The following is a 13,299-nucleotide window of genomic DNA, read 5'->3' as shown; positions in this document are numbered from 1 at the left end:
ATTAGGGTTATTTTTCAACTATATCCATTGGTAGTACCATGGAGAGAACTTAGTCTTATGAAGATAATTTTTCCATTACCATATCTTACAAACAAATACTTTGACAATGCTAAAATTAAATGTTTACCCAGATCATTTCCAGCAAATCAACTTATCCTGACTAAAGTGAGTGGCAGAAAGCTTACTTATCATAGTCGGATCCAAAGATATGTCAAGCGCCCTCCTCAATGCACTTGACATATTTGTTTTTATCTGACTTTGTTAAGGAGGGCGCTTGTCGAGATGAGATTGGTGTTGTATGTAAGAGATGAATCGCTGGGTTCTATCCCTGAGACCAATACTACACTGTGTGCTACCTAACTTTAATTTAAATAAATAAATTACGTACTCTAAAAAAATGTGTCAAGTTGGGTACAGAGCAAAAGAAACTATTGAATTCAGTTATTAGGGAATTCTGTTCCTTGGTGACCTCTGTAAGACCAGTCTCGGTAAACAGCTGATGGGAAAGGACAGATCACAGAGCTGAGAGTGAAAAGGCACCAGTGGCCACATAGACGTCCAATAATTAGATCTTACTTGAGATCCTCGGTCTTATGAAAAAAGATTTTAGCTTGACCCAAGTGTTTTTTTATAGCTTCCTTCATCTCTTTGTTCCTCAGACTGTAGATTATGGGGTGGAAGAAGGGGGACAAGACTGCAAAGGCCAGAGCAATGGCTGTGTCCCAGAATAAGGAGTAGGTGGCCGAGAAGCGTAGGTACATGAGGGCCACACTGCCAAAGAAAAGCAAAAAGACAGTGATGTGGGAGACGCACGTGGAAAAGGCCTTGCGGCGGCCTTCAGCTGACCGAATACGTACAATTACAGCCACAATGCCAACATAGGACATGAAAATGAGCATTACGGCTGTGATAATCTCCACTGCGTGGACAGTATCCACCACCTGAATCATGACGATGGCTTGTGTGTCTGTGCAGGCCAGGCGTAGCACGGGGAGGAAGTCACAGAAGATATGCTCCAGGCGATTAGAGCCACAAAATGGCAGTGTCGAGATCCAGGCAATCTCAGGGAGGGGTGTGATAAAGCCACAAACACAGCAACCTAAAGTCAATTGGGCACACAGCCTGGGGGTCATGATAGTGGGATAATGAAGAGGGCTGCAGATGGCCAGGTAGTGGTCAAAGGCCATAGCTGTCAAGAGACAAACCTCGCTGATGCCAGTGGAATGGAAGAAATACATCTGCAGGAGGCAACCATTTAAGGAAATGGTCTTCTCACCGAGCAGGCTGGCAAGCATCTTTGGAATGGTCGCTGTAGTGTACCAGATCTCCAGAAAGGAAAGGGTGCCAATGAAGAAGTACATGGGTGTGTGGAGGGGAGCATTCAGCTGGACCACTGTGATGATGACAAGGTTTCCAATGACAATGAAGGTGTAAATGAAGAGCAGTGGAATAAAACAGGTGACAGAACTTCCCCAGGAATAAGGGAAAGCAGAGAAGATGAACCCCTGAGTGGCACTTTGATTGGGGCTCTCCATTTTCTAGTTGAGAACAAGGACTTCCAACTCCCAGTTCACTCAAGCCTTGTAGGAGGTGCCTACGATTATTGGCCAGGAAGTAAACATGCCTACCGAATGCCAGCACTGTGTAGATCCCTGTACTGGGGATGCAGAGGTAGACAAAGGAAGAAAGAAATAGTCCATATTCCATAGATGCTTACAACTAAGGTTGTAGTATGGAAAAATATCCAGGCAGAAAGCAGAGTCAACATTTTAGACCAGTGATTCTCAAATTTTAGCATGCATCAGAGCCATATGAAGGGCTTGTTAAAACACAGATTGCTGGTCTATATCCTGAAGGTTTCTAACTCAGTCGATATGGGATAAGGCCAAAGAATTTGCATGCCTAACACATTTCTAGGTGATGCTAATCCTACTGGTCAGGTGTGTTTAGACAAAGAAAGAATTAGACAAGGCAGTGAGGGAACAGCTAGGTGATGTTTCTTCTGTATTCAAGTCTTACTGGTTCCCCAATGATCTCCCCAAAATGGTTTCAAAATTCTTTCCTCAAACTCCCAATTCCTCATCTAATTCTTGGCATATGACTTCATTGACTATTCTAATGCCAAAGACAAGCCATCACTGGTGAATTTCACCCTCTTCCTTCCCTTTCTGCCTCTAAATAAGACATCCTCTGTCTCTCTCTTTCTATCTCTCTCCCTTCATCCCTCCATGTATATATGCATAATATACATAATATGTATTTAACAATTTTTCAGAGAATATTCAGAAAAGAAAAACCACCGTTCACATTTTTTTTAAGAAACGATGGGTCATTCTACAATCTCCCATTCCTTCCCTTCCCCCTCTTCTAGAAAAGTGGATCTCAAGTGTGTTTTGTGACAGAAGACTTTGGTCAAATGACATAGTTCATGGAAAGTGGCTAATTGAAGCCATAAATGCAGAGCTGCTCCAGGGGGATTGTATGGGGAGCGGAGGTGGACAGGGGGGCTGGAGGCTCTGTGAAATGCAATTTAAACTCAAGGCATTGCAGGATATGGTCCTATTAAATTATTCCCTTTTGAAAACATTTGTTTTATTTTCTTCATTGATTCTCTCTTTTCTGCTATCAAATGGGCACAAATCTTATCCTGGGAGAAAAGTACTATCTCTACACAGACTATTTATTTCTTTTGTATCAACATCATTTTTCCCTAATACGTTAATATGTATTTATTGACTTCATTCGCTCCTGAAACCCTCTGAATCAATGATCTGCTCTCAATGCTGTACATCTCTTTTCTTAAAGTGTATCAGTGGCTTTCTGATTAAAAATCCCGTGCCCCCCCTCCCCCCCCCCCCCGTCTCCTCATTGCCACTAATGTCCAAAGGTCAATCACCTGATCGTTGAAAGTCTTTCCTTTTTGGCCTTTTTGACATCATGCTATCCTGATTTCCCTCATTGGCTATTCTGTCTTCCACCTCCCAGATTTCTATCTTTGTTTATTTTTTCTATCTTTGTTTATTATTTCTTACTCCATATTTTTTTCTCACACAGAGACTTTATTTATTCAAGATTGCTTATCAACTTCTTTTGACCTTCTACTCTCATTCACTACAGTGGCTCCAGAATTCCTTATCTGTGGGTCTCTCTCTGGTGATCCACATTTTCTTCAGAACCCTCTCACTTAGAGGTCTCACCTGGACACAAACCTGCTCTCTCCACCTGTTACAGGTTGAATTCCGTCATCCCAAAGTTCACATGTTGACGTTCTAACCCCTGGGACCTCAGAATGTGACTCTATTTGGAGAAAGGGTCTTTAAGGAGATAATTAAATCAAAATGAGGTCACTCGGGTGGGTCCTAATCCAATATGACTGATGAACATCCAAGAAGAGTAGATGTGGACACAGACAGTTTCAGTGGGAGGACCACAGGAAGACTCAGGGGGAAGACAGCCATCTACAAACCACAAAGACCTCATGAGGAAGCAACTCTGCCCAAACCTGGATCTCAGACTTCTAGTTCTCAGAATTGTAAGAAAATACATTCCTGACGTTGAAGCCACTGAACCCACATCTATCTTCATCCAAAAGTTAGTAATCCTAAATCTAGTGCAAATGTTAATGATGTTAATGCCAAACAGCTAATTGGAAATCTCATTTGATTCCTGAAGCATTGATACCTGAAACATTTCAGAAATCAATCACTATGCTCACTTGTGGTTTTAAAGCAAAAATCACGTAAGCTTTGGCCCCATTTACATCCCACACGTTTCCTGGGAAATTTTAATATTTTGATATTTAATCCTGGGAAACTTTTATGCTTTGTATGAACTTGCCTTATAACGTTTTCTCCTAATTTCTCCTTGCTCCAAATAATCTCAACAGATATTCACAGTATCTGCGTGTACTCTAAGGTTATCTATTCTTATGCAGGTGGGTTATTCTTTTCCTAGGTAGCTTCAATTTCCCCAAATTAGTTAATTCACTGACCTTCCTGCTGTTGGACTCCAAAGTTGGACAAACATTGAGAAGACTCAATCTTTCTCTACCCTGATGTTGCCAGCCATATAGAGTCACTAAGACCAACTGCCTTTGCCCTTCTGCTGTGTTTCTACCCTGAGTCCTCCAACTGAACTTCGTTTCCTTCACCAGGTAGGGATTTATAGATCTGATGCTTCCTGTAGAACTCTCTCTCTCTGCCCCAGCCCCATATGTATGTATGTGTGTATCTTTTTCTTACCATAACCAGCATAGGAAGACAGACTCTCCTGGGGATTTTACATAGGCTAATTAAGATAACTAAGAAAACAATCATTCCCATAATAGCTCCAATTAAGAAAAACAGTTCAGCCTGGTAATTAGGAGAACCCAGTCGCAGGGAACTCCCAGAGAACTCCAGTCCAGGACAAATGAGATAGTCTGGAAGCCTGAAGCACTGGAATAAATGTATTTTTCTAAGTTTGTCTGTCTGTCTGTCTGTTTGTTTGTTTGTTTTAGAGAGAGAATAGGGAAGGGAGAGAGAGAGGGTGAGGGAGAATCCCAAGTAGGTTCCACACTCAGCACAGAACCTGATCTGGGGCTCGATCCCACAACCCTGAGGTAACAACCCATGCCGATATCAAGAGTTGGACACCCAACCAACTGAGCCACACAGGAGCCCCAGAATGAATGTATTTTTAAAAACTTCCTTTTCTGTAGTACTTTTGGTTGGGTTGACTTTTAAATGAATCAACTACTGAAAATCCAACACTTGGATTTGAAGGAAGTTGATTCAGCAGAGAGGAGCGGATTGGTGGAACAATGAAAAGCGAGATCCAGACTTCCATCCTGATTACTTATTTCCAGCCATGAAGCCAAATTTAGGAAAAAGCAAATTTGCTTTTAAGCTATAAGACATTCCATTCTCTCTTTGAATTTCTCCTTCTCTGTGTTATGGGCTAAACTCCTCTATAAAAAGTTCTGGTTCCGTTACTAAAAACAGCTGTTAGGAACCCAAATCTGAATTTTAGGAAATGACATTTTTCTTTTAGTATATTTGACATGGGAATTGACAGTTAATAACACATTCTCCTAAAAATTTTGTGTTCTCATTGACAAGTTCAACTGGATGCTAACATGTACTTCAAAAAATGCTTATTAATTCTTACTCTATAATTAAACTACTCTTTATACTTGTATCAGTTAGGAATGCTCCTTGCTTATTTGATCCCGAATAGATGAGTCACTCTCTTGGACTTTTCCTTAAGGTTCCAAAATAGATCTCTAAGTGCCAGGCATCGTTTCCACACTCACGGCAAAAAAGTTGTGCGGCTGGGACTCCACCAGCAATAGCTCTCCCAGAAATCCTGGCAAATTGTTGCCAACATCTCCATACTTGGAACCCCTTCAGAGACACGGGCAAAATAGGTTTAGGTGTGGGTCCTGGATTAGGCAACCGAGCCAACAAGATCTGCTATATCCTTGTTCACCTTAAAATACTAATTTGGAAATTAGGTCGAATTTTAAAATTTTGTATAATTTTAAGCATTGTGTTTGTTTTAGGAGACTCTATAAAAGGTATTGGTTATTTACATGGAAACAAATTTACTTGACAACCCGTGATGACATTTAATTCTGTATCATCGATTCCAAACTCAGGCAATGGTTCCCTTCAAGTAGTACATGAAGTCATGTCTAAGAAATTTATATAGTTGCAGCCATTTTAGACTTATTGGAACAATCCACTACTTTCATAAATGACATTAAATTACAATATGAAAGTATAAATTATTTTTTAACGTTTCGAAGCATGATAACAACAATGAAATACGTATCCATTTATTCAATGAATGAAATTTTATGAAACAAAGGACTCAGTAGAAAAGTTGTCAATGTGTAGGGGCATCTGGGGGGCTCAGTCAGTTAAGTAACTGACCCTTGGTTTCCTACTTTGGTATCATGACTCAGGTCATAGTCTCACGGTTCATGAGTTTGAGGCCTGTCTCAGACTCTGCACTGACAGTGTAGAGCCTGCTTGGGATTCTCTCTCTCTCTCTTTCAAAAATAAATAAATAAATAAACTTTATTTATTTATTTATTTATTTATTTATTTATTTATTTATTTAACGTTTATTCATTTTTGAGACAGAGAGAGACAGAGCATGAACGGGGGAGGGTCAGAGAGAGAGGGAGACACAGAATCGGAAACAGGCTCCAGGCTCTGAGCTGTCAGCACAGAGCCCGACGCGGAGCTTGAACTCACGGACCACGAGATCGTGACCTGAGCTGAAGTCGGATGCTTAACCGACCGAGCCACCCAGGCTCCCCAATAAATAAACTTTAGAATTAAATTAAGATGCTTATTTATTTTGAGAGAGAGAGAGTGAACGCAAGTGGGTGGGTGAGGAACAGATAAGAGAGGGAGACGCAGAATCCGAAGCAGCCTCCAGACTCTGAGCTGTCAGCACAGAGCCTCACACAGGACTCAAACTCATGAACTGTGAGATCATGACCTGAGCGAAGTCGGATGCTTAACTGACTGAGCCACCCAGACGCCCCATCAAAATAAATCACCAAACTTAAAAAAAAAGCATATTTTAAAAAAAGAAAAAGAAAAATTGTCGACACATAACAATTAAGAGTTAAAAGGAAAAACAGAAAAGATCTGTGCTGGTTATTAAATATATGCGATATTATTCCAGTGATTCTCAAATAAACGTGTTTGCATTCCTTTTGTTTTGTCTCAGATTGACAAAGAATATGTCAAGGGATACATACTACACGAGGTAATGTGTTGAAATGTAAACTCTCAATGTTGCTGACTATACAAATTTTTAGGATATCGAGAATGGTGATTTGGCACTATTTCATCCTGAATACTATTGAATATTGCAGCTGTATTTCTAGGAATTAATCTTGCAACAAGATCACAGTCTACACACGTACATGCCGTTTTTCACTGTGACATGATTTCACTGTGACATGTTTATGCTTAGATGTGATTGAAATAAACTTAAATCTGCAGCCATAGGGATAAGGGGTACAACCATAATACAACATACTATGCTGCAGTTGGTTTGATATGGAAATACTAGACCTCTGTGCTGTGACTTGGAAAGACATACAAATGTGTTGTTAACTCTGATGGCATGCGATCTGCTTTTTTTTTTTTGAGTTTATTTATTTATTTATTTATTTAGAGAGTGAAACAGTGTGGGGAGGGGCAGAGAGACAGGGGAGAGAAAATTCCAAGTGGGCTCCGTGCCATCAGCGCAGAGCCTGATGCAAGGCTTGATCTCACGAACTGTGAGATCATGGCCTGAGCCAAAATCAAGAGTCAGACACTTAACCAACTGAGCCAACCAGGCGCCTCAATGATCTGCTTTTGTAAAAAAAAAAAAAAAAAAAAATATATATATATATATATAGAGAGAGAGAGAGAGAGAGAGACAGAGAAATTTATATGGAAATACGTTTTTATTTATTTTCCTTAATTTTCATACTTCCTCCTACTTTCTCCATAGACAGCTATTTAAATTACTTAACTATAATTGTAAGATAATTTCCATAGGTATGTTGCTTTGCGAAACAAGCATTTGTGTTTTGTGTACATGTGCTTTTTGTTCACATCAATTGTATCAGATTGATTTCATTGCATTGCTGATTTTTTTTTCACTCAGCATTATGTTTTAGTTATTTAGGTTTCTTTGTGTTCATTGAGTTCACACCATCTAGCACCTATATGATCCTCTGAAATATTCACTGATCTTAGTTAAAGCAACTCTTTTCCCCATCATAGGTCACAGATTGCTTCCAACTTCCCCACACCCAACCAACATCTTCACACATGTTGATTTATTAACACGTGTGAAAATATGTTTGGGACACATTCCTAGGAGCAAGATTACTAGGAGAGAGGATACACTCGAGTTTAAGTTCTACCAGAATTTTCTCCAGAATGGCTACACTAGTTTATATTACCTGCTGGGTATGTGTGTTTCTTTGTCTCTACATCCCCTCCACCACTGAGCCTTAATAAAGAGTTTAAGCATGTCTCTTTCTTTCTTTCTTTCTTTCTTTCTTTTTTTTTTTTTGAGAGAGAGAGAGATAAAGAGAGAGAGAGAGCGCACATGAGCAGGGGAGGGGTAGAAAGAGGGAGAGAATCCACACTGACAGCATGGAGCCGGATGCGGGGCTCAAACCCATGAACTGTGACATAATGACTCGAGCCAAAACAAAGAGTAGGGCGCTTAACTGACTGAGCTTCAGGTGCCCCGGAGTTTAAGCATCTCTTTATGTGACTATGAGCCTTTTGCATTTATCTTATTTTAAATTACTTGTCTATATTTGTTGCTGATTTTCTTCCAAGTTTCTTTTCTTTGTTCTTCTTTGAAAGAAATCTTTTACTTTAAGGAAAATGATTTTTTTTCTCACCCCAAATAAACTAAACAAATATGCAACAAGAAATGGTATTATGGTTTCAGAAAAAGACACGCTCACCAACTTACCTAACACAGCAGTTTCTAATTAGAGACTACTATAGAGAATTCATACGAACTTTATGCTATGTTTGGACAAACACAAAACATTTTGCTTATGTACGTATAACAAACGATAAGAATACAAAAGTAGGGGGTGCCCGGGTCGCTCAGTTGGTTAAGCGTCCAACTTCAACCCAGGTCGTGATCTCATGGTTCATGAGTTCAAGCCCCACATAGGGCTCTGTGCTGACAGCTCGGAGCCTCCAGCCTGCTTCCGATTCTGTGTCTCCCTCTCTCTCTCTGCCCCTATCCTGCTCATGCTCTATCCCTCAAAAATAAAGTTTAAAATATTTTTTTAAAAAAGAATACAAAAGTAGAATCTCTACAATTCTTCAATATGTCGTGCATATGTTTTTTTTATTTTCACATTGTTTTAAAAGCTTTTGTATTTAACTATTATTCTACCTTAAAAAATCTTTAATGCTGTAACATTATTTCCAAATACTGATCAAGTGCAAGATGACTATAAGCCACAAAAACGGTGAGGAAAATGGTATAGAAAAAAGAATGGTCTTTCCAAAGAATGGCCCACCTGCATATCCCCCCCCAACTCCCCACTGCAGGTCTCCAGCACCTTCTCTGTTTCTAAATGATAAAAAAATCTATTAATTTTTTAAATGTTTATTTATTTTTGAGAGAGAAAGAGAGAGACAGAGCGCAAGCAGGGGAGGGACAGAGAGAGAGAGAGACAGAATCCGAAGCAGGCTCCAGGCTCTGAGCTGATGTGGGGCTTGAACACACGCACCGTGAGATCATGACCTGAGCTGAAGTCTGGCGCTTAACCGACTGAGCCACCCAGGCATCCCCCGCAAAAATCCATTTAATGTGTAAAATATCTTTCCCATGCATGCACACACACACACACACACACACACACACACACATGCACACACACAACCAGGTGGCATGGTTAAATAATTACACATTTGATGCAGATAATGTTTCTGAAAATTATAGAATTATTAAGAAATAATTAACAATACGATCCTAAAATACTTACAACCCAAAAGAAAATCTTAAGATTCAGACAGTAAGGACTAGTTATTAAATTTCGACAATTCTGGGCTGGTACGGTGCCAGACAAATCCCACGCACAGCAGAACGCAGTAACTTATGAAGTGTTTCACACATGGATATTAAAACAATAATCATTTAGCCTCCTACTGATGAGTCTGCTCGTCAGCTGCAAGAAGGTGACTTAGGCTGGCCTCCTGGCTTTGGGTTCTGGTTCTGGGCTCCAGGCACCAGGCTTTGGGCAGATCAGCCCCCCATGTCTCTAATTCTCTGCACCAGGGGCTCCCAGGCACACGGCCTCATGAGTCCAATCCTGCCAGGAAAGCAGTTACCAGAGCGAACCCAACCACAAAGGCATAGATTCAACCCCTGTGATGTCCACTGACATCCCAATAGTCAAAAAAAAAAAAAAAAAAAGAAAGAAAGAAAGAAAAGAAAAAGAAAAAAGCCAATCCAAAGTTATGGGGTAGAAAAGTATACACCACCCACCCTGAAGATTTGTGAACTTGTAATTCCGTTACGGGGATGTGAAGAATCGGGACCAATAACTCAGTTGATCACTGCAACTTATCACTACCCTTTATTACAGTCGTGCTACAATTTCGCCTTGTCCGTGATAGAATTGGCAGCTTCGCAGAGCAGCTCGACTTCTTACTTAATCCATGTAATCAAAGTTGTACTGAAAGTGCCCCATCGATGCACTAGTGCAACCGTTTGCAAAAACAATATTTTTACCAACAGCTATAAACATATCAGCGCATGTTACTTTAGTGAGTCAACTTCTTGAAATTTATCTTGAGACAGAAGTTTTTGAAAATGGAAAGAACTTTATGCAAAAAAAAAAAAAAAGATAATTGCCATATTCATAAGAATGGTGATAGCCAGGGGCACCTGGGTGGCTCAGTTGGTTGAGCGTCCGACTTTGGCTCAGGTCATGATCTGAGGGTGCATGGGTTCGAGCCCTGCGTCAGGCTCTGTGCTGACAGCTCGGAGCCTGGAGCCTGCTTTGGATTCTGTGTCTCCCTCTCTCTCTCTGCCCCTCCCCTGCTCGCATTCTGTCTCTCTCTCTCTCTCTTAAAAAATAAAATAAATATTAAAAAAAAAAGAATGGTGATAGCCAGGAAACAATATAAAGGTTCAAAAGAGAGAAATAATTTGCATATCCAATCCAATTTTTGCCATAATTAAACTGATGGCTCTAAGTACTTTGTAGAAACATGAATAAGTTTTAGCATATAATTTTGAATTAAACACTTTTTATTACCAAGTCACATAGGTATTAGAGGAAAACTGCTACACAAAATATATATTTTAGCACTGATATCGGAAAAGAGACAATTTCTTAGAGGGGTGGATTAAATCATCAATAAATTTCATTGTCTATAGATGTAAACATATGCATTTATTATGTCAACATTTTCTCACACTGATCCTACGTGAGACGCTAAGTTCCCATGGGGAGGGATCTGATCTACTCAGTTGCTTTTCACAGTTACGGGGTTAACATAACTGCCCATCATCCGTGACCCCCCTGTTCACGACAGCGTCATGTACAGAGCACCCCAGTATGTAGATCTTAAAAATACCAGCAAGGCTGACTGGAAAGGAAGCAAAGATGGGGGATCCAGTCTATGGTCTGGGTGCCAGAGGCTCTTACTTCTGCTTAATGTCCAGTAGCTTCCAGAAAGAACTTGGACCCGTGACCTTAGTGTCATGGGGCGTGGGCTCCATGGGCTCCATCAGGTCACTGGGAGCTTTGTAAAGAGATTCGATACCAAAGAAAGGTAATACCTATGAGTATTATTAATATTTATACAATTAACCGCCTTGAAGTAAAAGAGCAAATTAAAATCAAATGCACAAAATGAGAGATACAGAAAAGAAAACGGTATTTTTGCCGTCTCTGTAAGTCCTCATAGGACTTTCTCTGTCAGTCTTCTCACCAACTCATGGAGAAGAAATTTGGACTACTTGCATAATTCTTTTCAGTTCTCATGTTTGTGGGGTGGGTATTTTGCGAAGAAGTTCCATCCATATAGAAGACTGCTTCCTAAGTTACCTACCACGTACACGAAACACCTTTTGAGGGCAAAGGAGCTTCTTAATAGCATCTTTCATATCATTATTTCTCAGGCTGTATATCATGGGATTGAAAAGGGGAGAAAGGACAGAGAATGTTACAGCAATGGCTGTGTCCCAGAACGGCGTATACGTGGCAGAGAATCTGAGATACATGAGGGCCACACTGCCAAAAAACATCAGGAAGACGGCAATGTGGGCGACGCAGGTGGAGAAGGCCTTTTTACGACCCTCTGCTGAAGGGATGCCCAGGATAACAACCACAATTCTGATGTACGAAAGGGAAATAATCAGACTCGTTATCAGAATGGCTGAAGCATGAATCACGTCTTGCACTAGGATCACAGAGGCACCCGTACAGGCTAAATTTAATAATGGACCGAAATCACAGAAGATCTGATGGATTTGGTTGGGGCCACAGAAAGGTAGGGTAGAAATCCATACAACCTCAGGTAGAAGGATGAGGAAACCAAAGACACAAGAGCCTGCGGAAAGCTGAGCGCATAGTCGGGGGGTCATGATGGTCAGGTAGTGAAGAGGGTTGCAGATGGCAACGTACCTGTCGATGGCCATGATGGTCAGCAAGGCTCCTTCAGTGTTTCCGAGTGAATGGAAGAAGTACATTTGCAAGAGGCAGCCAGTCAAGGAGATGGTCTTTTGGCTGCTGATCAGATTGGAGAGCATCGTGGGGATGGTGGCCGTGGTGTACCAGATCTCCAGAAATGAGAAGATACTGATGAAATTGTACATGGGGTTGTGGAGACGGGTGTCCAGCCGGACAGCAAAGAAGACCATCAGGTTCCCAACGACAATAAAGGTGTAGACGAAAAGTAGGGGGAAGAAGTACAGGAGGCCGCCATCTTGGAGTTGCGGGAAGCCAGTGAAGATGAATTCAGTCACGGCTGATAGATTTTCACTCTCCATTATCCCCAGAAGAGCTTCCTGTGAATAAGGGAGAGGTTATACCCAACTAACAGGGAAGGAAATCGATGCAGTGTAAACATAAACAGTATTTTGGTTACGTGGCGTTTTTTTTGCGTGTGTTTTGACACTTCCTCAGTTCAAAATGACCAGTGGCTTGCCTGTATCTGCAATCTTTATTTGGGAGACAGTATAGCTAATGATTAGTACAGCCAGGGTTCAAATCGAACATATCGAACATACTGAGCCTGAATTCTCATCCTGCTGCCTATTAGTTGGGCGATAATGGGCAAGTCCCACAATCTCTCTGAGAATCAGCATCTTCTTCTGTAGGTGAAAACCTATTTGTCCAATCGGAGTTATATTACATGAGTTAATGTATCAACGCCCTTGGCATTCATGATCAATATCTGTTCTCATTTCTTTCCGAAATCGGCTTTCTGAAACAGTAATATTAACAGTATCTCGTTCAGATCTTGTTCACTCCTCAACCATTTGCTGTGTGAATTCTTTCTTTACTGCCACTTACAGAAGACATTTTGTCCTATGCGTCAGTGACGTGATAACCGCAAAGCAACATAAACGTTTCAGTTATTATATTATGCCTACCCTTTTGCGCCAGAAACTCCTGATTACCGCTACTTGAAGATTTTTCTCCCTTGGCTTTCATGCAACCCCACTCCAGGTTCGCCCTGTTCCCATATGGAGGCTTCTTCTCGTGTGTTCGCTATGTCATTGTTTCCTTCTATGTGTTATGGACCCATC

At 40.8% G+C, this 13,299-nt stretch overlaps 2 protein-coding genes across 2 annotated transcripts; both read right to left on the bottom strand.

Moving 5' to 3' along the window:
* Positions 1-572: 572 nt before the first annotated feature.
* Positions 573-1,535, bottom strand: LOC115505659 (olfactory receptor 6K2-like). The gene has a single exon (XM_030303372.1). The coding sequence runs from the start codon at positions 1,533-1,535 to the stop codon at positions 573-575; it is 963 nt and encodes a 320-aa protein (XP_030159232.1).
* A 3,728-nt stretch (positions 1,536-5,263) lies between these two features.
* LOC115504875 (olfactory receptor 6K3-like) lies at positions 5,264-12,537 on the bottom strand. The gene is made up of 3 exons (XM_030302071.1): positions 11,605-12,537; positions 11,192-11,325; positions 5,264-5,384 (listed from the first exon to the last, which is right to left on the bottom strand). The coding sequence occupies exons 1-3, from the start codon at positions 12,535-12,537 to the stop codon at positions 5,264-5,266; spliced, it is 1,188 nt and encodes a 395-aa protein (XP_030157931.1).
* Positions 12,538-13,299: the final 762 nt, after the last annotated feature.

Source organism: Lynx canadensis, chromosome F1 (assembly GCF_007474595.2).
Source record: "Lynx canadensis isolate LIC74 chromosome F1, mLynCan4.pri.v2, whole genome shotgun sequence".
Classification (NCBI taxonomy): domain Eukaryota; kingdom Metazoa; phylum Chordata; class Mammalia; order Carnivora; family Felidae; genus Lynx; species Lynx canadensis.
This window is presented reverse-complemented; position numbering and strand designations above follow the sequence as displayed.